The sequence below is a fragment of the Cyprinodon variegatus genome, unplaced genomic scaffold, assembly GCF_000732505.1.
Source record: "Cyprinodon variegatus isolate N-32 unplaced genomic scaffold, C_variegatus-1.0 Scaffold175, whole genome shotgun sequence".
Taxonomy (NCBI): Eukaryota; Metazoa; Chordata; class Actinopteri; order Cyprinodontiformes; family Cyprinodontidae; genus Cyprinodon; species Cyprinodon variegatus.
Genome location: NW_015150628.1, coordinates 476,377 through 498,565, shown reverse-complemented (window position 1 = coordinate 498,565; position 22,189 = coordinate 476,377). Strand labels below are relative to the sequence as shown.

Genomic DNA, 22,189 nt, shown 5'->3' with positions numbered 1-22,189 from the left:
GGTTGGAAAAATACTGATAAATGTGAGGGATGTGGAGGGAAAATATGTAGAACAAGTGAAGGAAACATCAACATTTATCAGTAAGGAAAACATTTTCCATGTCATTTTCAATAGTCCATGTTGCTATAGACTCGTGTGCAGTAGGCAGCGGTATGCACCTTAAAGTTGCTTGCAATCAGCCATAATAGAAAAGTTATACAAAGCTTACAATGGGAAGAGGAGGTTAGAGCAAGCAGGGTGGTGGTCTGTACAGATCCCAAAGCAGTTTTAGAAATTATTGAGGGGGAAGGAAATGATAGAAAAGATTTAGTATTAGAAATCCAGAACAGTCTGTTTAGATTATATACTGTAGGGGTGACATTGATATTTGGTTATGTTGGGTTCCAGCACATGAAGGAGGAAAAGGCAATGAAAAGGCAGATATAGCAGCAAAAAGGGCTTTAGAGGGAACAATAAAGATTAGAATTCCTTTTAGGAAAGGGGAAGAAAAATCACTTATTAAGAGTTAAGAAATGGAAAAATGACAAAAGAGGTGAAATGAAGATAAGAAAGGAAGAGGATTATATAAGGTACAAAATCTGTATTAAATAGAAACATTAATGAGGGAAACAGAAGGGAAGAAGTAATAATGATAAGATTAAGAGTAGGTCATGCCTACATGACTATTTATATTTAATAGGGTGGAAAAATAATGATAAATGGGAAGGATGTGGAGAAAAAGAAAATGTACAACATGTATTGAACTGTACAATTTATGAACATTAAAGGGAGAAATTGAGAAGGGTGGTTAAAGGAATATTGGGAAATGGAGGAAATATAAAGGATATTTATAGATTAAGGAAAGCATTATTTATTTATCTTCAGAATACAAAATTAAAAAATAGAATTTAATAGATGTAAAACAATGTTGCTACACACTCATGAACAGAAGGTGGCGGTATGCACCTTAAAGTTGCTTGCGATCCGCCATGATAGAAAAGAAGAAGAAGAAGTAGAAAAGAAGAAGAAGATGCCTGCAGCTGAAGGAATCTCAGTTTGGGGAAGAACAAAGAAATATAATAATCTTTTTTGGATTATAGATGGAAGATGAGCTCTTACTGCTTAGTAATAATTAAAGAGTAATTTAAAAAAAAAAAGGCTACGGAGTAAGATGTGGAGACCACAGCTCCATCGGTGGCAGAGTACAGAAATGGGAGAGATTTCTGAAACAGCTGAAGCGGAGGAGAAAGAATATAAACCGGATCACAGAATCCCGGATGCTGGTAAATTCACAGATTAAATCTGGTATTTTTTTCGTGTTACAGTTTGCGACCATTTTAACTAAGGGAAACACACTCAGATGTACACTGTAGGTGTAGAACGCTTCGTTGACTGTAGGGACTATCCGCCATATTGTGAGTGGCAACCTTCAATTTGAAACAGGCACAAGTTCGCATATAAACGGAGTTTTCCATGTCGAAGAAGCACTAAAAGATTACCACCCAAGGCCCCGCAGAGGGCAAGTGCTCAATGTAAAAAAAGATACATAAAAAAGGATGTAAGGACGCAATATTTGCTAGAATCTCACACAGCTTTAGCAGTTTGATGTACTATGAAGTATTATTAATTATAACACATACAACTGGATCAAATATAGAGAAAGCTATAATATAAATTACGATAGGCCTAAACCACCTTACATGCAGCATGTTTATTGAATAATTTATTTCAATAAAAAAATTATTTAAATTTAATAAACATTTAACTCATGCTTTTATTAGATAGATATTAAGCCTGCATATAATATTAATTAAAGCTCTGTGTGGTTCTGGTTTGCTGTTTGTACAGTGGATAATTACAATGTAATTAGTTAATAATTCATGTAATTATATTTTTATTATTTGGAATAAAATAGCTGATCAGTTATTGAAATGTGTCCTATAAACATGTCAGCTGGAATATTCTGACAAGTGCCTTGCCCAGATCTTTCAAACCTCAGTCTGCAGCACCAGTGTCTTGCAACTTTTAGATGTGTCTTTATTTCTAACATACCTGACTTAAATAATTGGGTCACTAACAGGACTTTGCAGAACTGCCATTTGGTTCAGGTGTGCTGGGAAAGGGACATATCTAAAACTGGATTCTGGCATACCATACTATGTGTCTGCTGGAAAAGGTTTCCATGCAGCAGTCCTCACTTGATGTTTGCAGGACCTGTCTTTGCAGAGCCTCTTATCTTAGATTTACCAAATCTGTTTTGCTCACCCCATGTCTGACATCCTGTTTGGCTCATCTGGATTTTAGAGATTACCACGTTTAGCTCACATATAGATAACATATACACTCGATCTGTGCATGTCAAGGGTGATGGAGGGGACCTGTCCCCCCTGTTGGTAGAAAGGATCAAACTGACTGGAAAAGCTTCTATTTGTGATGGAACAGAGGACGAGGGGATGAAAGAGATTGTTTGAATAAGGATTAAATGTTGCAGGCTACTGTCCCATAAAGGACTTGAGTTTAATTCCCCTGGAATAGCCAGTCACTGCAAAAATCAGTCACACTGAGGCAGTGTTCCTGACATGAATGCCGATTTGGAAATTATGTTTTTTGGTGAATGTTTTTATTATTAAGGGAGAAAAATTATACAAGTCTACATGGCCTTTTCAGAAAAACTTAAGTGGGAACTCCCTGACAAAATGAATCACACCAAAAGATTCTCAAAACACAGACATAACGTCGAGATCCACTAACTAATCTGACAGTAAGGAAGGCATGAGGAAGGCCAAGTTCAATCTGTGTGGAAAACTGATTTGGTATAAGACATTGGGAATTAGGGTTGTCGCAAGACAAACATTTTAAACTCAATATTAATACCCAGAAAAATATTTGATGCTCAATACCATTTTCAATACCATGAAAAAGAAACATACAACATTGTTTATTAAAGATAATTAGAGTTAAAAAAAATGTTTTTGCTATATCCAGATACAATAGCAAAGATGATAAAATGCGATTTTTTTTTTTTTATATATATATAATTTTGTAACTCTAGAAAGAAGTTGTTGCTCTGCCGCTCTGTCTGTTAGGTTTAAGATTTATATAAAAGTAAAATAGTTAAATGGATGTTTGCTTATAATTATTTTAGATATTTAAGATCCATTTGGTTGTATTTCAAATCAATAAGAATATTATCTAATGAAATATTGTATATTTGATAGATTCGATTTCTTCTTACACCCCAATTATCAATACATGCCAGATCAGCGTTGTATCAGGATACAGCGATTTTTAGTCTGCACACTTTTTTGAGTATCTTTTGACAGCTCTACTGTGAATACTTTACAGATATACTGTAAATTACTTTGATTTCTCTATATTTGATTATATATATTTATATATTTGGTTTTTTTGTTGTTGTAGTATTTAACATCTGATGTGAAATATCTCAATACCAGAAAAACATCTCAATATTTTAACAGAAAGAGTTGATGAGTTGGTTATATATGGTACAGACATTAAAATTTGATTATTTCATAGAGAAACTTGTTAAAAATATATTATTGTTCATGACTTTTGTTCATTTTAGATTTCTCAAATATTTGCACATTAAATTTACAATATTTTAGAAAACCTTAGAAATTCTATCATATTTTGCTATATTTGGGTTATTTATTTTACTGTGATTATGTTGAGAAAGCATGCTCCATGCCCAAGGTTTTTCATGTTCATTAAACATTTTTCATGCCTTTAATTATTATTTAATATATATATATTATGGTAAGAAAAAAATATTGAATACTTTCCAAGGTATCAACTTGAAGTTTGAAAGTTTAGTATAGTGACAATCCTACTGTAGTGTTGGCATTACTTAACAAACATAAAAAAAACATAATCCAAAAGAAATGAATGTTCATAATCAAAGCACCTAAATATATCTTTGTTAAAAAGCATCTTAGTCCAGGCTGAAGTTCAAATACTTTCTAATATGCAAAATACCTCAAATTATTTCTTGCAGATATTAAACAGATGGTGGTTGTTAAAGAAGAAGCTCTTGTAGACCACAGACCGAACACCGACCTTCATGACCCAGAGCCCGACCATATTAAAGAGGAACGAGAAGAAGTCTGCGTCAGTCTTGGGGGAGAGCAGCTCAATGGGAAGGAGGAGACTGATGCCACCGGGTTTCCAGTAACTGCCATTCTCTTAAAGAGGGTGGATGATGACCAGTCTATTCTGCCCTACCTGCTTTATCCCAACCAAATTAGAGTCACAGAGCTTCCAGCGGAAAACGATGGAGAAGAATCCACCAGGATTCAAGAATGTGCAGATGGTAACATTTACTTGAAGACTGAAAACACTGAGAAGGACAAAGAGGAGGAGGATGTAGAGAACCATGTTCTGAAAGACTTCTTAGACTCAGAACTGAAAACCAAGGATACAGAGAATGACTGGAGGGACAGCAGAGTTCCTGAGTCAGATGGAGACATCAACAATACTTTTAGCTCCTCTGAGTTTGCTGAACGATTTGTTCACCTTCGCTTACTTCAACAAGACTCAATCATTTCAAAAATGGGGTCATCAAACTCACATGATGATAAAGGTTTTACAGAGAATAAAAGTGTGAACTTGCAAAGAAAAGTCAAGGGAGGAGTGAAGTTTGCCTGTGAAGACTGTGGTAAAACATTTATATTAAAATACAGTTTAAACAGGCATAAGAAAATCCACACAGGAGATAAACCTTACTGCTGTGATCTGTGTGATAAGAGATATAGCCGAAAAGAACATTTGAAAATACACATGAGAATCCATTCTGGAGAGAAACCATTTTGTTGTGATCTTTGTGGACAAAGCTTCAGCGAAAAAGGCAGTTTGAACATACACATGACCATCCACACAGGACAAAAACCTTTCAGTTGTGACCAGTGTGGGCAAAGATTTAGCCAAAAATCTAATTTAAACACACACAAAAGAATCCACACTGGACAGAAACCTTTTTGTTGTGATTTATGTGGACAAAGGTTTAGCCAAAAAGCGACATTGGACAGACATGTAAGAAGCCACACAGGACAGAAACCTTTCTCTTGTGATCTGTGTGGAAAAAAATTTGGTCATAAAGAAAGTCTAAACATGCATATGAGATTTCACACTGGACAGAAACCCTTCTGTTGCGATCTCTGTGGAGAAAGATTTACCCAAAAGGAACAGTTAAACACACATGTGAGAATCCACACAGGGCAGAAACCCTTTTGTTGTGACGTTTGCGGTCAAAGATTTACCCAAAATGAAAACTTAATCACACACATAAGAATCCACACAGGACAGAAACCTTTCTGTTGTGATGTATGTGGGCAAAAATTTCGAGCTAAAACAAATTTAAACACGCACATGAGAATCCACACTGGACAGAAACCTTTCAGTTGTGATATATGTGGACACAGATCTAGTGTAAAAACCAATTTAAAGATACATATGAGAATCCACACCAGAGAGAAACCGTTTTGCTGTGACGTATGTGGACAAAGGTTCAGTGTTAATACAACTTTAAAACGACACATGAGAATCCATACAGGATATAAACCTTTCTGTTGTGATCTGTGTGGACAAAGTTTTGGTTATAAATCTACTTTAAACACACACATGCGAATCCACACTGTACAGAAACCTTTTGCTTGTGATCAGTGTGGACACAATTTTAACGAAAAAGCGAACTTAAACAGACACATGAAAATCCACACTGGCCAGAAAATGTGTTAAGCAAGGTTATTTATTTTTTGTGGTATCATTATATGTCTTCACTTTCTAGTGATTATTTTCTTTGGTTTTAAAACATTTTCAATTATACTTTTAAGTCATAGTTCGCAGACATCATTTAGTTTTGCTCCAACTAGGTTTAAATAATTTATTTTATGTTTTGAATGAAGTCTGTCTATGTAATCAGATGTTGAAGTTTTTATTTCTGTATATAAACGGGAGCTGTTTGTCTTGTAAAGTGCATCTGGTCGAACTTAATGTTATAAGGTATAACTAAAATGACTATAATTGAGTTTATGTTTAACATAGACTATATTTAATTGCTTTGAGAATTTGCCAATTTATTTGTATATTGTTATACATCTTTGCTTTATTCTGCTATTGATATAACTGTTCATTAAACTACAGAGAAAAAAATCCTCATAATAAAATAAGGTTTGTTGTATGTTTGTTAATTTATTGATATGTGTAGAAATTTGAATCCGGTAAAAATGTTCACAGTTAAAAGCTAAGGGAAGAGTAATAAACACATGTACATTGAAAATACCGTATGAAATATTTCCTTTGTAAAAATGTAAATTCAAACTGAAATTTTAACAAATAAATTTATTCCCAGGAAAAAAATATTTAATTTGAAGAAGTATTTTTCTACACTCTATTTTAAGATGCATTATAGAGGAAGTTATCCTTCTACACATTACAGTAAGCAGCTATTGTGTGGCTTCTACTATAAACAAACAACCAGCACTGTCCATGGTGCTGTGACTGAACCGGCTTCACTACTACTGCTGGTGGGAACATTGAAGGTAGACGCAATTTCCTGACTACCCTCACGCACAGAGCTGTAATGCTTTTCATTGGATTGTGTGATTCAAATAGGTGCAGTTCATTTTAAAGATAAACCTAAACTCAGACAGGAACAGGTAAACTGGCAACAACTGGTGCAGAATGATGGGAGCTGAGGTGTGTTGCAATGTCTACCTACTGAATGTAATCACTGTAAAACAATCAAGAAATAATTATTGCAGCATATTTAGTGAATTTCTTCCTGCCATAAACTTTTAGCATAAAAACTGTGCACTCTTGTACATGAGTGCCCTGCATGACTTTTTATTAAAAAAGCAGCAATCTAAAAAAAAAAAATGTATCTATGAGCAGCACATACCACTCTAATGGGGAATCTGTAACTCTTTACTGAGGATCCCTTTCAGGGATTTCCCATCACGTTGAGAGATTACCTCTGCGCATAGCCTTCCCATACAGAGAGGAGCCACAAAGAGGATTGCATCAAGGGGATACTCAGCATCCCTCACCTGAACTGAATGATTCACTATGAAAAACAAAAAACCCTCTTAGGCAGGGATCACCTGGAGGAGTGATCCCTTATATCAAATTTATATAATGGTTCCATTCAGTAAAAGGGGAATTAAAATCAGTCATTAAATGTAAAGTCAAGTGAAGATTGCAGATATAGTGGAAATCTGAAAGAATTGTGGATTTTTAACCTTTTCATGAGGAAATGGTGGAACAGGACGGATGAATTAACTTTATCCAGACTTACAGGGTTAAAAAGAAAATTGTTGAAATTAGGTAAACATACTAGAGGGAAATGTAACTTTTGTTTTTAACCAGAGAAAGTGTAACATGTTTTATTGTTTTTCATCATATAAGCTGCTGAGGAGGGAAGTAGTGTATTGTTGCAAAAGAAAAGCATTTATTTTATTTTTTTTGCCATTTTAACCAGCTTCTCAAATCATATTTCTGATAATGTGCCCCCAACTTATCAAAAATAATCACTGGTATTAGTATTGGTGATACATATTTAAATTGTGTAACTTTGGTATAGCCCATTTCAATAAACACATAATACCAGAGGTGTCAGAAAAACTCCACTCCGCTTGGTGGCGCTATAACATTAGCTTGGCAAATGAAACTGAGAAAAGAATGCGTCTATTTAAAGACGTTTGGATTCTCTGTTTGTATGGGATCTGAGCTCTGATGACTCTTTCAGTGAACAATTGAACAAGTGATGAATAGAAATGCGGAGGCAGCGGCTCCAACAGTGGCAGAAATCAGCAGAGGGAGAGATTTCTAAAGAGGACGAAGAATATAAGCTGGATCCCAAAATCTCGGAAGGTTATAACCCCAGCGTTCTGCTGCTCAGATTAGGTGTGTATGTTTTCACCTCCTTTATATTTTAGATGACATGTAGATCACCTTCAACACGCCTTAGCACGTTTAATGTTTCGGTATAAGCTTAAAAAAAAAATAATAATAAAAAAACGTTTCCGCCGCCATATTGTGAGTGGAAAATTGGGCCTGACAACAAGATACAAGCTTACTTAGAAAGGTTAATTTCCATCCGAAATTAGCATTAAATGACTTTATGGATATAATAAGAGAAATAGTCAAGAGAGTGTTGTTTATTTATTATTAAATAATGATTATTTTTAATTTTATTTATTTATTTTTTTTTATTTTTTTTTATTCTAAATTCCGGTGCTTTACTGATTGTATTTTTCTGCAAATATGCGTCTATATTAGGGTTGAAACAATCGGATTAACCGTGATTAACAATTATTCAAAAATAAACATAATAAACATAACTGTTAATTTAAGTCATTGTTTTTGCTATAGCCCTCTGTATTTATTTGTCTATCCTCATCCCCCAATACATATTCCTACACCTTATTTAATTGATGTTATTTTTCTATTGTATATACTGTGTCTAAACATCCTCTATTTTCTTGTATGTGCAATTTTTCCTGCTACTGGAAATACAATTTCCTGAAGGGAGTAATCCCAAGGGATTAATAAAGTCAAGTCTAAGTCTATAGAGGCTCTAAAGCAGGCATCCCCAAACTCGGTCCTCGAGGGCCGCTGTCCTTCAGGTTTTAGAGGTTTCCTTGCTCCAGCACAGCTGATTTTAATTGAAAGCTAATTAACAGGCTTTTGCTCTACTGCAATCATTATAATCAGCTGTTTTAAAGCAGTGAAACCTCTAAAACCTGCAGGACAGCGGCCCTCGAGGACCGAGTTTGGGGATGCCTGCTCTAAAACATGCCTTTGGCTGAAAGATCAACCCACTTAAAGCAGTTATTATACCAAAATTGTAAAAAAAAAAAAAAAAAAAAAAAAAAATGTATAAACATTTTTGCATTTAAGATAAAAAGATATATATTTTTCATTTGTCAATATGCTCTATTTAAAACTCCTCAAGTAGAAAAGTTTTAGTTTCTCCTGGTTTGATTTAATCAAGATTCTTTAAGGAATCTTTTGCTGTCCGATTATTAAACGATTATTCGAAAACTAATTGATTTGCAAAATAATTGCTGGTTGCAGCCCTAGTCTGGATTTTGAGTCTGAAGAGATCAATTGGTAATAATTAATGAATTACTCTGTTACACATGCAGATGTCAGTAGATAAAATAATCACATCCATGGATTGTATTTGGTTTTGTGTTCAAAGTTGCAGAGGTCATCTGTTGCTGTGGGTCCTTAATTCCTGTTATCTGGTCTTCTCTCTGCTGTGTGACGCAGCAATAAGTGCTTACACTCTATTTATAGACAAGGATGAAGTTGGCAAAAAAAAAAGGTGATTTCACCTGTTCTCAAGCTGCTTGGGTTTAAAACTATAATATTTAGACCCCTAAAACATTAACTTTATTATTCTACCCCAGGGTTTCTCATCTCATTTTGAATTTGAATTTCTCTCCTGGATTTAATGTGAAGCCAGTGTGGTTTCTCTTTTTAGTTTTCATATGAACTCTAGATGCAGTGTTTTGGATCATCTTAAGGTTTTCAACTGAATTAAATAGGCTTCCTGAAAGTAAAGAAGTACAATAGTCCAGCCTTGAAGTAACAAATGCCTGGACTAGTTTTTAAGTATTCATTACGCCTCATCTGTTTAGCCATCAGAATTTTCCATCCAGGGCATCATGTGATCAAGTGATAACCTAATCGGTGACGTCTCCATCTGACATAATTACAATATTTCCCCAAAGTATGTACATATTAATAAAAAAATACACAAATATGAAATGGAGATTAAAAGTAAAACATATTCATATTCACAAAGAAAAATGCTTATGTAACTGCGTTCGCTACAGTTCCTCAGCCTAAAGACGAGGACAAATGGCTAAATTGTTTTTACGTCCAGTTTGTAAAATTATTTCGAGGCAGCAACAGAAAATTGAAAGTGAAAGCCCAAGCTTCCCACAGAGAGTGGTGGATAAAGGACTAAGTCAGGCCAGCTACGTGCTTTTTTTTATCACAAATATAATGGTGTAGTGTATCAATATCTGAATCCCATGCATTGCCTTGGATATAGTTTATTGCCAAATAAATGCCATGATGAAGAAATGCATCTTCCTTCAAAGCTAAACATAAAAAAACAACATAATTGTGCAAAAAAAAAAACAGAAAAATTATTTGTTACTTTTATAGAGACAACTTGCATAGACATTTAAAAAGACATTTGGCAGTGTTAAATATAAAATGGGAAATTTAAACATTGAAAAGACATTCAATTGTCAAATATGAAAAATTAAACATAAAAAAATCAAACACTCCTACTAAAAAGGTGTATAAAAAAAAAACTATTATGCAGCTAATTTAAGCTGAGGCTTTTTTCTTTTTTTCAGTGACAGCTAATTTCAGTTTTACAGCACAGTTATTTCACTGGCCATGTCACCACAGGATGGCACTGTTTTTGTGTCGGGCTTCTTCAGGGACCTCCCAAATACTAATGAAAAAAGAATCCTTAAGTGTTTCTGGCGGGATTTAAAAGGGATCTGTAAAAATGAGAAGTCATCCCATTGCTGCATTTGCAGCAGGAATATATCATGTAAAAGACAGCAGACGACCAACATAATTAAACACCTCCAGACTCCATGTGAGTGCCACCTTTTAACCGCACTGCACCGGTGTTATGCCCTGTTAACTAACTGAATTTGTTTCCTCTGCATTTGGACTGGCACTTCTGCAGCAGCCTTTTTAACAATTTATTCCTTTTACTTTGTTTTGATACCCACCGCTTTGTTCATACTTTTTGAGCAAATGATTACTATCATCCATAACTTCCAGAATAATAGTAAGCATAACTTTAGTCATTTTATTACACTTTTTGGATGTGTTTAATTCTCTTTAAATTATCTGAAACAATATTGTTAAATTTTAAACAAAGCCCATCCCTAATTGTTGGTCACTGCTGCCTCTATGTTTGGATAAACGTGCTTCATACTTTGAAAATGTATGGTTTTTTTTTTAAAGGAAATGGCCACTTAATTGTTAGTTGATTGACAGGATCACCTTTTTTTTTTGATAATCTGCATCCCTAACCTATAAGTTTCTTGTGAAATTTTTTTTGTAGATTTCTCTTTATTTTGATTTCGATATGGGAGTGGCAGTCCAGTGGTTAGGGCATAGAGCTTGGAATTGTGAGTTTGAAACCCACTTCCACATACCGTCAGACTGGGCCGCTGAGCAGGACCCTTTACCCCCGATTGTTCCCTGGGCGCCCCACAATGGCAGCCCACTGCTCCCCCAGGGGATGAGTTAAATACAAGGAGTGAATTTCTCCAATGTGAGATCAATAAAGTTCAATTATTATTATTTGAGGATCTGATTGTTATCATCAAGTGTATTTTGATATGTTGATGCTTCAATAAGAAATATTTAAATTGAGAAAATGTTGATGGGTCGATTTCCTTTTTTTAAAATCAAATTATTCTGCATACAAATTGGAAATTTGCAGCACAATATAAAGCATTCATGTACCAGTGAGATGTAGAAAACATGATGCTAGATGAAAAGATTAAAAAGCTTTTACCATGTTCTTCTTCTGATTAAGTAAATAGGTTTCGTCATGACTTAGCCAATGTAATAAACAAAAATATAATATATAATAAATGAAATGGTGAAAATTATAGTAATTATACCATAAAATTAAATATAACCCAATAATAAAGTTATTCAATCCAGGCTAATATGCTTAATCTGTTTCATTATTTCCTGCAGATGTTAAGCAGATGCTGATTGTTAAAGAAGAAGCTCCGGCAGACCACAGACATTGTGCTGACCACCATGACCCAAAGCTCCACCATATTAAGGAGGAACAGGAGGAGGTCTATGTCAGCTTTAAGGAAGAGCAGCTCAGTGAGAAGGAAGAGATCAATCCTGTCAGGTTTCCAGTCACTGCTACTCAAATAAACAGCGGGAATGATGAACAGTCCCCTCTGCTCTCCCAGTTTTATCCTGACTTTTTCAAAGGCAAGATACAAGAAGGTGAAGATGGTTCTATTTACTTAAAGACTGAAGACCCTGCAAAGGAAGAAACTGAAGAGACTATAAAACATCCCATCTCAGAGCTGCAACACTTGACAGACACTAGTCTGAAAACTAACAACATGGACGATGACTGGGAGGAGAGTAAAGCTCCTGAGTCAGACGGAAACATTGGAAACAAACCATTTAGATCTTTTGAGTTTGCTGAACAATTGGTTCAACATCAGTTTAATCAAAAATACACAATCAACTCAGATATAGGGTCTTCCAGCTCATTGGAAAATAAATGTTTTACAGATAAGAGAAATGTCGACTCTGGAAGGGAAGTCCAGACAGACAAGAAGTTTACCTGTGATGACTGTGGTAAAATGTTTAGTATAAAGAGCAATTTTAATAGACACAAGATGATCCACACAGGGCTGAAACCTTTTTGTTGTGATCTATGTGGACATAGCTTTAGCCTTAAAGGAAATTTGAAAGCACACATGAGAGTTCACACAGGACAGAAACCTTTCTGCTGTGATATATGTGGACAAAGGTTTAGTCAAAAATCTAATTTAAACACACACCTTATAGTCCACACGGGTAACAAACCTTTCTATTGTGATCACTGTGGACAAAGCTTTAGCCTTAAAAGGAATTTTAACATACACATGAGAATCCACACGGGGCTGAAACCTTACCATTGTGATCTATGTGGACAGAGATTTAGGGATAAAGGAGATTTGAACGCACATATAAGAATCCACACAGGACAGAAACCATACTTTTGTGATCTATGTGGGCAAAGGTTTAGTCAAAAAGAGAATTTTAAGAAACACTCAAGAATCCACACAGGACAGAAACCTTTCTGCTGCGACGTATGTGGTAAAAAATTCAACAGAAAAGAAAATTTAAAGACGCATGTAAGAATCCACACGGACGAGAAACAGTTCTGTTGTGATCAATGTGGACAACGATTTAGACGAAAAGAGCATCTAAACATGCACTTGAGAATTCATAAAGGAGAGAAACCTTTCTGTTGTGACCTGTGTGAACAAAGATTTACCCGAAAAGCAACTCTAAACAAACACATGAAAACCCACACCAATCAACAGCTGGCTAAAGTTTGAAAACTCAAACTATGACGCTGCAGTTAGCTGTGAAATATTACTGTTGAAATGACAGCAGATGTTAGTGATCAGCGCGGCATATGCTGTGCTATAAGCCCTTTTCACACTACCCTTTTGAAACTGAGCTGAGAACGGTCTGACAGTAACCAACTAACTAACTGATGAGTGTAAATAGAACATAATTGAACTGGACCGTGCAAGACGCAACCGAACCGCTCTACATATACCGGTAGTACTAGTTCAATTGTAGGGCTCTGCACGATTCAATTGTGGCTCAGTTCTCTGAAACCAAGCAGCGCATGTGTGCATCGTCTCTTATTTACAGTCAGCTGACTCATTTCGCTGGTTTTCAGGCGTGTCCGGCTTTATAAATCACAGATCTCTCCACCTGTTAACAAATGAACTTCTTCTCCGCCTATTAACAATAAATTACATCAAAAGAGCGTGGGACCTGGGATGATGCCGAGACTGAGGCTCTCATTGAAATTTGGGCAGAGAACGCTATCCAGGCACATAAGTTCCTAAATGTTATGGGCGCCACAATTTTTTGGGGGGGTAATTCCTGCCTTGAGAGCTGTAGTATGGATGACTACCGATAGGAGGCAAGGAACGGAGCTAGCATGATGTGTAAATGGTCATAAGGAACCAAGCTCGGCACAGTTAAATGATCCAAGCTCAGTCCGAACTCGGCATGGATCCGGCATGGAACTCGGCATGGATCCTCTATTGCCCCATTTACACTATCCCAGAGGGATAGTGTAAATGGGGCAATAGAGAATGAGATTTTTTTTCAGGGCTCCCACATGATGGAAGTTAACTAAGGATCATGAGATTAGTACATTACAGGATTACCAAATTGCCGGAAACCTTAAAGGCCAAATAAAAGTACTTCTCAATTTTATCAAATGTAATAGTAATTGAAACCCTGTATTGGTGTATTCTCATGTAATATCTTGGCTTTTTAGCATTGGCAAATTGATCGTTGTTTAAGTCACATCATGGCATAATGCGAATACCTCAAATTGGTAAGCACACAGGTCATGGCAGAAGTGGTATCTAAATAATACTGGCCTTAAGGAAAGAGCTAGGGCGTAAAGACACAGCCTACCACACAGAGTTAAACAAAAATACATGTGTTTTAGTTTTATAATGGAGATCTTTAGCCATTTATTACTTCTGTGTAACTTCTTTTTTCGTAGTTATTTCCTCTATGGCTAAAGCCCTAATTTGACAGGCATTATTCCTGTGTGTTTCCATCATGTAATGATATCCATAAGGCTGAAGGCTGTCTGGATTTAGCACAGCATGCTGGAGTTCCTCTCCTATCTTAGATAAGATCAGGAGGTAGGAGCTACAGTTTAGGGTATTCTCCTTTTCTGGTCCCTAACTGACACTTCTATTGGAGGAAAAAACAAACTGAATATCTCAACTTTGTACTATTTAATTTCATAATATTGCTAACTTTCAATATCTGCCACAGTGCTCTTCCTTTACACCTTGCATGTGTTTATTCCAAACAATATATTGCTGCATCAATTTATGTAAACTGTATGTTTTTAAGTGTTGAGAACCTTGTCACCCAAATAAATTCCTTTTTATGTGTTACACGGTACTTGGCAACAAAGCCTTTTCTGATTCTGATACTCTGATGCTCCCACAGTTGGAAAGTCTGAAGCCTCCCCTCCAGGATGCAACATAGTATTTTCTTAAATGGCACATATCATGCAATATCAACTTTTTTGAGTTTTTAGTTATAATATTATTGCTGTATTTTGTGGATAATTTCAGTGATGGAGGGGGTGAGTTAAATAATATATATTACATGTTATGCCTTATAGTTTAATAAAAGCTATTCCATGCACAAATTACATTTTACAGGTCAAAAGATACATTTAAATCACTTTCTGGCAAATAAAAAACACTTTTGTGGATTAATTTAGATTCGGAGGGGTAAGATCAGCAAGATATATTTAATATGTCTTAGAGTGATTTTAGGAAGGAATTACATTTTAATATTAATATATTCATCACTCCTTGGCGTGTTAACGGTGTCATGTTTTCTCTATTCATGGAATTTATTCAATATAGGGAGTTCAAATCAGGATTAATAACCTTTGATTCTGCCTTGAAATTTGGCATTTTTTTATCTGTACTTACATTTTTCCAAATTAATAAATTAATAAATATTAATAAAAAATTGGAAAAAAAACATTTTATTTTAAATGATTTATTGAGTTACAGCCATCACAGTATATTAACGTAACAGAATAGTTTTCAATCAAATTTAGTGCTGATATGTCATCCAAAGCCTTACACTTTTCAGAATTTTATGAGGGTAGACATGGCATTGGCAACTTGTCAAATACACATCAACTACGTGTTGATTTCATGTGAATATGAGCCATTCAGCTACTTTTTCAATTTGAGCTGTTGCTCGTCACTTATTTCCATTGGCTGCTGAGTAGTAGAATATGGCAGGCTGTTTTGACATTTATTAGCTTGACTGAATATGTAAACAGATGTCTTAAATGCATTTCTTCCTAGTCAAAATGAAGATTTCAGATATCCGAAATATAATTCTAAAGCCAGGCGTAAACTGTGCTATTTTTTTCAACCGTTGCATGCGGCTACTGCTCACACTGTAGGACTAACTGCAGGGTTTAGTCCTACAGTGTGAGCTCACAGCTCACGATTTATGTTCTACCCACCGCTCTCATGTGATCTACCTGCTCACACTGTACGACTAAAAACCACATCAGACTCGGCTCCGCAGTGAGATGGAGCTGCTCTGACACGTCTATCCAGAAGCCAAACGAGTAGAAGGGAAATATTAAACTCACTAGAGTGAAATGCGCTACCTTGGCAATTTGTGCATTTTTGTGCTGAAAGCCCCAAAAAGAAAAGGCGACTAGATATTTGCGAAAAAAGACGTGGCTGAGCAAACGCTACTACGGTTCACTCATTGCATCCCTGCCATGCTGCTGTGTTTACATCTGAGAGGAACAATAAAAAGATGAATCATTCTTTGCGCATGCGCCCTGAGCGATTTGCCCAAGGCGGTCGGGAGAAAATCAGACATGTTTGATATTCTACCGACCTCCCGATTCCTGATTAGGAGGTGGTCGTGAGAGGCTGAGACCGCTCGTAACCCCCTGTACACTACACGACTAACGCGCACGATCAGGCTGAAAGTGGGCCCGATAGAAAGATTCTCGCACGACTGGAAAATCGCACAGTGTACCAGGCTTTACTAGTAAAAATGACGTCATGTTTCTCACTCGTGGGCTTTTACTTCCAGATATCTAAAATAACATACTTCCTATTTAAAAAGGAATTCAGACCTTCATAATACTGCTCCATAATACTCCATACTGCTAGTCATAATGACAATTTCAGATATCAAAAATTTATTAAACTTTACAGATATCCAGAAATCCAATTCATGGCATCAAAAATATATTTCTGCTAATAGAAATGTTATTAAAGATATCAACTACTTATTTTATGACTAGTTAAATTAGAATTTCTGATATCCTAATTTTAATAATGCCCATCCAAAATGCAGTTATAATTGTAGTTACAATTCTTCCTCTTCTTGTGAAAATGAATTCAAAGAGTATGATCCACTGTTGAAGTTGAAGTCTTTGGATGACCTGCTCAAAATCCAACCAGCAACATAGGAACCCATTGAAAGGGAGGATTTACTAAGTTTCATCGATCTTCTAAAACTAATGCTAGTTCCTACACCACAGGAACGCATTACAACAGCAGCTGCACTTAAACACAGCTATATTACCATGAATCATTTGTCAACAGTTCTCATGTTCTTGAGGCCCATGAGGCGATAAGAAATCACACATTTTTGATGGCAGAAAGGTAATGACCCTCATCATTAAATCCCAAAGAAATTATATACATTTTTGGATGAATTTTTGACCTATAGCTTTGATACACAAAGCTGCTCTTCTGGCAGCACTACAGACAACTATGCCCCACCCAGAGGTAATTTCTTTAATGCTGAGACTGGAAAATGACCAGAAGGGATGATGTATTTATATAACAGGACCTCATCAGGTTTCTGCAGCAGGACCCCCTCTTCTCAAAGATACCCCGACATTTGGTCCGGTTTATACACAGAATCCCCTACTGTGACATCCCGACTCTCCTCTAAAACCTCTGATCTAAGAAGAGACAGTGATCAGTGCAGAAAAGAAGGAAACAAGAATCACAACAAAATGTTGTGAAAATAATGAACAATTCTAAATCTCTAATATCCCACTGTCAAAGTTATACACGATCGTTCTGTACATTCAGCTGACTTAAGTGATTATCATGTGAAAATATTGACAAATTGACTTAAGAGAACGTCAATACTGACTAGTACCAACAAGGTGGTGAAATCAAAGAAATACTCTAAAACTAAATTTAGCTGATTTAGGTTACAGCTGCTCTGTATTTTCTGTAGAGGAAATAAGGGATTTTCAGTTGATTCCCCATTTATGCAGTGCTGGTTGTGTCATCCCTGCTCCACAAAAGATTACCGGCATCAGTTAGTCTCTCTGATCAGAAACAGGCATGGCCACCCAGTTCCAGTTGTATGGTGATAAATAATAACACAATACGGAGGAACTGCTCTCAAAAGGATCTAAAGACAAAATATCCCCAATCCAAGATATCAAAACCTTAACAAGCTTCGATGATCCCTCGCAGCTAGTTAAGGTTAACATCCACAAGAATTTTTGGAAGAGAGTAGAGACATTTTTCTGTAACATAAACTAGTTTTGCCTTCATGGCCCAAAAAGAAAACAACGTAAGCAGCTGTACTGGAAAATTAAATAGAGTTAATAGGTTAAATTAAGTTCAAACCCCCAAAATGAGATCTTCACGCCCTCTGTTTACTCCTCAGAAGTCAGTGACCCCCAACCCCTTCCATCCCTCCCTCCCTTCATCCTTTATACCCTTGTCCCTTCATCCAGCATTCAGTCAATAAACCTATAAACTCATATTAACTTTTGGTGTGTTCCTTGCTAGTGAAACAGTTATTGTTCTTTGTGTGCGTTTACACAACATATTTTATTCCCTATTATAATCCCGGTTATCAAAGCAACAGAGGTTTATCACCAAAACATCCCCTGAGTGATTCAGATCTTGATTTTTCTTCTAAACTTCATCCTGAGTAAGCCTTTGCACCAGACTGCAGGCTTTCCCCTATCCCAGTCCATATGTGGGTTTTCAGTTTCCTTCCCACTTAAATAAATTAAAGAAATTAAAAACGTTTACTAAACACATGTTCCTGCTTTTCTGGTCTGTAAGCAAGATGCTTGTAAAAAAAAAAAAAAAAGAAGCTAATTGATATTTATTGGCAAATTTATTAAAAAACGAGTACTTAATTAATCCAAAATTTAACAGAAACACAAAATGATTTGAGTATATTTCCAATTATACATATATTGTCAAATATGAGATCTTTTGTAAATGTATTCCAAAATATTGAAATGGCTGATGGTATAAAATGATAACTTGGAATATGTACCTCAGGTTTCAAATGCCAAAGATTTGGTCATATAACAGCTGTAGGCAAAGGCAAACAACGTGCTGAAGAGAATTAATATGGAAAGTTGGGTAAAGAAATAAAAATGAAATGTAACTGTGATGGAGAACATACTGCTGCATATTGAGGTTGTGAAGTAAGCAAGAGATCTGAAGAGATAAGAATAGAGAAATTGCAGCTCATAATATCTTATGCTGCAAAAATAATCCCATCGCAGTCAGAACAGTTGCTCTAAGGACAAGGTCAAACCCTCTGGAGGAGTGTCCCAAAATTGCTGAAGATTCATTGATTGTTAAAAAGAAGGATTTTGTACTTTTCATGGTAGAAATTATCAATTGCTGTGTTCAAACGACAAAGAAAACTGAAAAAATAAAAATAATAGTGAAAGCTGTGGGAAAGTACCTTGAAGTGAGAAATTTAAAATATGATGGGAAAACTAATAGGACCATCAGAAACCGGCAGAGTGACATTAGCATGAAAACAAATTAGAAATTATGAGGACGAATTTCATTATGTATTTCATTATGTTGGGTTAAAATATACAATTTGGAAAACTAGTAATTATTTATTAATTTCATTTTATTATTATTATTTATGTTTTTTTTTTTTTTCTGGTGGTGAGTCTTGTTTCCTGGTTTAACTCCTTTTCAGTAGGTGGCGGTAATGCACTTTAACTAGTTTGCAAACCGTTATACAGCTTTTCAAGAAGAAGAAGCAGAAGCAGAAGAAGACGCCACCAGATAAACATTTCTCCATTTTAGAAACTCCTCTCGTAGGATGGAACATCTGAGCGCAATAAGTGTAAAAACTGTAACTTCTGAAGAGACACAGCAGCTCCTGCGGGCGCAGAGTGCAGCTATGGGAGACATTTCAGAAACGGTTAAAGAAGAGGAGAAGGGATACTTTCCGGATGCCAACATCCTGCAGGCTGGTAGGTTCTGCTACACTGGTTAGGTCTGGATGTTATGTGGAATGCAGTTTAGGCACATTTCTATATGACGAAAGGATAAGGATCATAAAGCCGAAATGGGCTCCAGTACTGTGTGGAAACAACCCGAAACCGCCATTTTGTGAGTGGTAATCTGGGCTTTTAATGTGTTTTTCGGAGGAAACGGTCAGATGCTGCTCCGCGTTGGGGTGACGGGTGATGTCACCTGATGTGACGGATCGTTTCTCAAGTAGTGAATGTGAAATGAAGCCTCATATTGAACCGTTTGGCCAAATTGCTTCAACGATCCCCACAGTTCATGAGGCTCCACAGTCCATGAGCCTCAGCTCATCTCATAACGTCACCAGTCTCAAGTATCCTCCGTGGTGCATCATTTCCTAATATGTATTGGGGATCGAAGTTGGGGATCAACTTTGTTGTTGATTTGCTTCAAGGATTTCTTTTTTGTGCAGATCTGGTATAGAAGAAGAATTTCCTTTTAATTTTGATACCTTTCACTGCTCTTTCTGTTTATATTTTTAAACTAATAGAAATAACCTGGCCTCTCAAGTATGTGTTGAATTTGCCTTCACAATACATCTACTCAATGTGCTTTGCAGAGATAATCACTCAGACTGGTAAACAGATTTCTATTTTGGAAAACTGATTTGCTTTGGGTCACTGACTTTGCAGGAAGATCATGTGATAACAGTAAACTAACTTCTGACTAGGAAAGAAAGGGTTAGGTAGATTAGTTTGGAGATAGTATCCATACACTAAGGCATACAGTTGGTCACAGTGAAAGCGGAGCTTATCACTGTGTCTAAGAGAGAAACAGTTGTAAACACTGAAAAAAAAACCCTAATGCTGCTTTTAATGGAACACAAAAACTTTTCCCCCAGTGCCAGCGTGCAGAAAGAAAAGAAAGAACTGATCCAAACCAGAGACAAGCTTTTTTTTTTTTTTTTTTGGGTATTGTTTTAACCAGAACCAAAAACCACAAGATTGTAGGCCTGTATGTTTGCAGGTCATTTGTCTGTTGTACATTTGACTTTTAACACAACTAATCCAAAATTAAACAACTAAAGAAAATAAAAAAAGGAAACATCTCTCTTCCACTGAAGCCGTGTACTTTCCATAAAAAAGTAAAAAAGTTGAAACTGTTGATTTTTGCACATTCATAAAAAAAAATTAATAACGATAAAAAAAAACTATATTGCCTCATAACATAGTCAGAACAGCTGGAAAAGAGAAAATTATTCCTACTCAAAAAATAAAAAACATATACATTTTTGAAAAGAAGACAAGCATGTTTACCTTATTGAGTTTAATAATCTGTTCAGGTGGTTAAAAATATTACCACAATGCAGAAGCGGCGTACGGAGGGTGAGCTTTGCCCACAAAGTCACCTGCACAAATCGTCCATCGCCATTTGTTGGACTGATGAAGATCGGTTGGAAAATTTTACATATTGTCCAACCTTAATTAGAAACATAGAGAACAATGAGATCTCTGTTTTACAGTGGGGCAAATAAGGATTTCATCAGTCCTTTACTCCTAAACAAGTTGAAAATGTGATTTTATGGATTTTTTTCCGAAATTATTTATTTCTCCATTTCTTCCAATTAGGTCTAGGTAATAAACAGGATTTTTACCATTACTGTCTTTCACTACGATAACCGATGACAAATTTCCCATGTAGGTAAAAGAAAGAAACTTAATTCTGCCATTTTCATGTTTGCACTGGTGGCTGGTATTTCCTTCCCTTTAAGACACTGCAGCAGGTGTGTAATCTCGTAACTCCACCGATCCAGTCGGAAGCGTAAACAAAGAGATGGGTGGATGAGCCCAATGAAGAACCGTCTAACACAGCTGTAAAAGACATTGCATCAGTTGATCCTGTGGAGCCGAACGAGAGCAGAGATGAAGCTGAGCGAAGTAGTCGAGAACGCGTTGTCAGAGTTGAGGGCGTGCGAGTTTAAACGATGAAAATTGTTCTCCCTACACGCTCAGTTCGATCGCATTAAAATTACGCCATAGATGTTGAGCAAAGGAACATGAAATGCAAAGTTTGTCTTAAAACTGTCGGGACTGCCCAATGTAACACATCCAACCTGCACCACCTACAGCACAGCCACGCTGTTGAATTCAAAGATATGCTAAATGCTCCATTACCTTTGCTCAAAAATGTTTACAAGAGAGGAAACATTTTTCTCCTGCTCAATGAGACATTGTTTTATGTTTAAACCTGAATGGGTAAAAGACTCTAATATTTAATTGAAAGTAATGTTATTTATTCCAAAAATAAATTATAAATAGATCAGTTGCGTGTCCTGCACATGACTGTATTGCTGATAAAGGAATCGGAGTATAAAATATACACTATATATATTAGGGATGCATGATATAATCGGCCCCCTATCGGTATCTGCCTGTATCGGCCTTAAAACTGAATATTGGACATCGGCCACCCCACCGATATTTAACCCGATATTTGATCAGCTTCTGAGTTTCTGAAGTCTAAAAAAAAATACTACTTCTTCTTCTTCCTCAAAAACTTCTTTTTTACAGACTTAAAAACTT

At 36.0% G+C, this 22,189-nt stretch overlaps 3 protein-coding genes across 3 annotated transcripts in view; all 3 read left to right on the top strand.

Annotated features, from left to right (window-relative positions):
• Positions 1 to 1,010: 1,010 nt before the first annotated feature.
• LOC107087177 (gastrula zinc finger protein XlCGF57.1-like) lies at positions 1,011 to 6,178 on the top strand. Its single transcript, XM_015378597.1, has 2 exons — positions 1,011 to 1,262; positions 3,995 to 6,178. Exons 1-2 carry the CDS (start codon positions 1,151 to 1,153, stop codon positions 5,731 to 5,733), a joined length of 1,851 nt encoding a protein of 616 aa, XP_015234083.1. The 5' UTR covers positions 1,011 to 1,150; the 3' UTR covers positions 5,734 to 6,178.
• Positions 6,179 to 7,686: 1,508 nt separating this feature from the next.
• Positions 7,687 to 13,807, top strand: LOC107087181 (gastrula zinc finger protein XlCGF57.1-like). Its single transcript, XM_015378602.1, has 2 exons — positions 7,687 to 7,899; positions 11,749 to 13,807. Exons 1-2 carry the CDS (start codon positions 7,770 to 7,772, stop codon positions 13,125 to 13,127), a joined length of 1,509 nt encoding a protein of 502 aa, XP_015234088.1. The 5' UTR covers positions 7,687 to 7,769; the 3' UTR covers positions 13,128 to 13,807.
• A 5,591-nt stretch (positions 13,808 to 19,398) lies between these two features.
• LOC107087180 (gastrula zinc finger protein XlCGF57.1-like) overlaps positions 19,399 to 22,189 on the top strand; it is a 10,533-nt gene continuing 7,742 nt past the window's right edge. Inside the window, exon 1 of the mRNA XM_015378601.1 lies at positions 19,399 to 19,609. Within this exon, the coding sequence (XP_015234087.1) occupies positions 19,456 to 19,609 (154 nt within the window). The 5' untranslated portion in view covers positions 19,399 to 19,455. The remainder of the gene's footprint in view (positions 19,610 to 22,189) is intronic.

What these genes read in the sequence shown, in the direction of transcription:
- LOC107087181 (XM_015378602.1), top strand. Translation starts at nt 7,770, where the DNA reads ATGCGGAGGCAGCGGCTCCAACAGTGGCAGAAATCAGCAGAGGGAGAG. An exon ending in CGTTCTGCTGCTCAGATTAG is followed by an intron (nt 7,900 to 11,748) that starts GTGTGTATGTTT and finishes TATTTCCTGCAG; the next exon opens with ATGTTAAGCAGATGCTGATT.
- LOC107087177 (XM_015378597.1), top strand. Translation starts at nt 1,151, where the DNA reads ATGTGGAGACCACAGCTCCATCGGTGGCAGAGTACAGAAATGGGAGAG. An exon ending in TCACAGAATCCCGGATGCTG is followed by an intron (nt 1,263 to 3,994) that starts GTAAATTCACAG and finishes TATTTCTTGCAG; the next exon opens with ATATTAAACAGATGGTGGTT.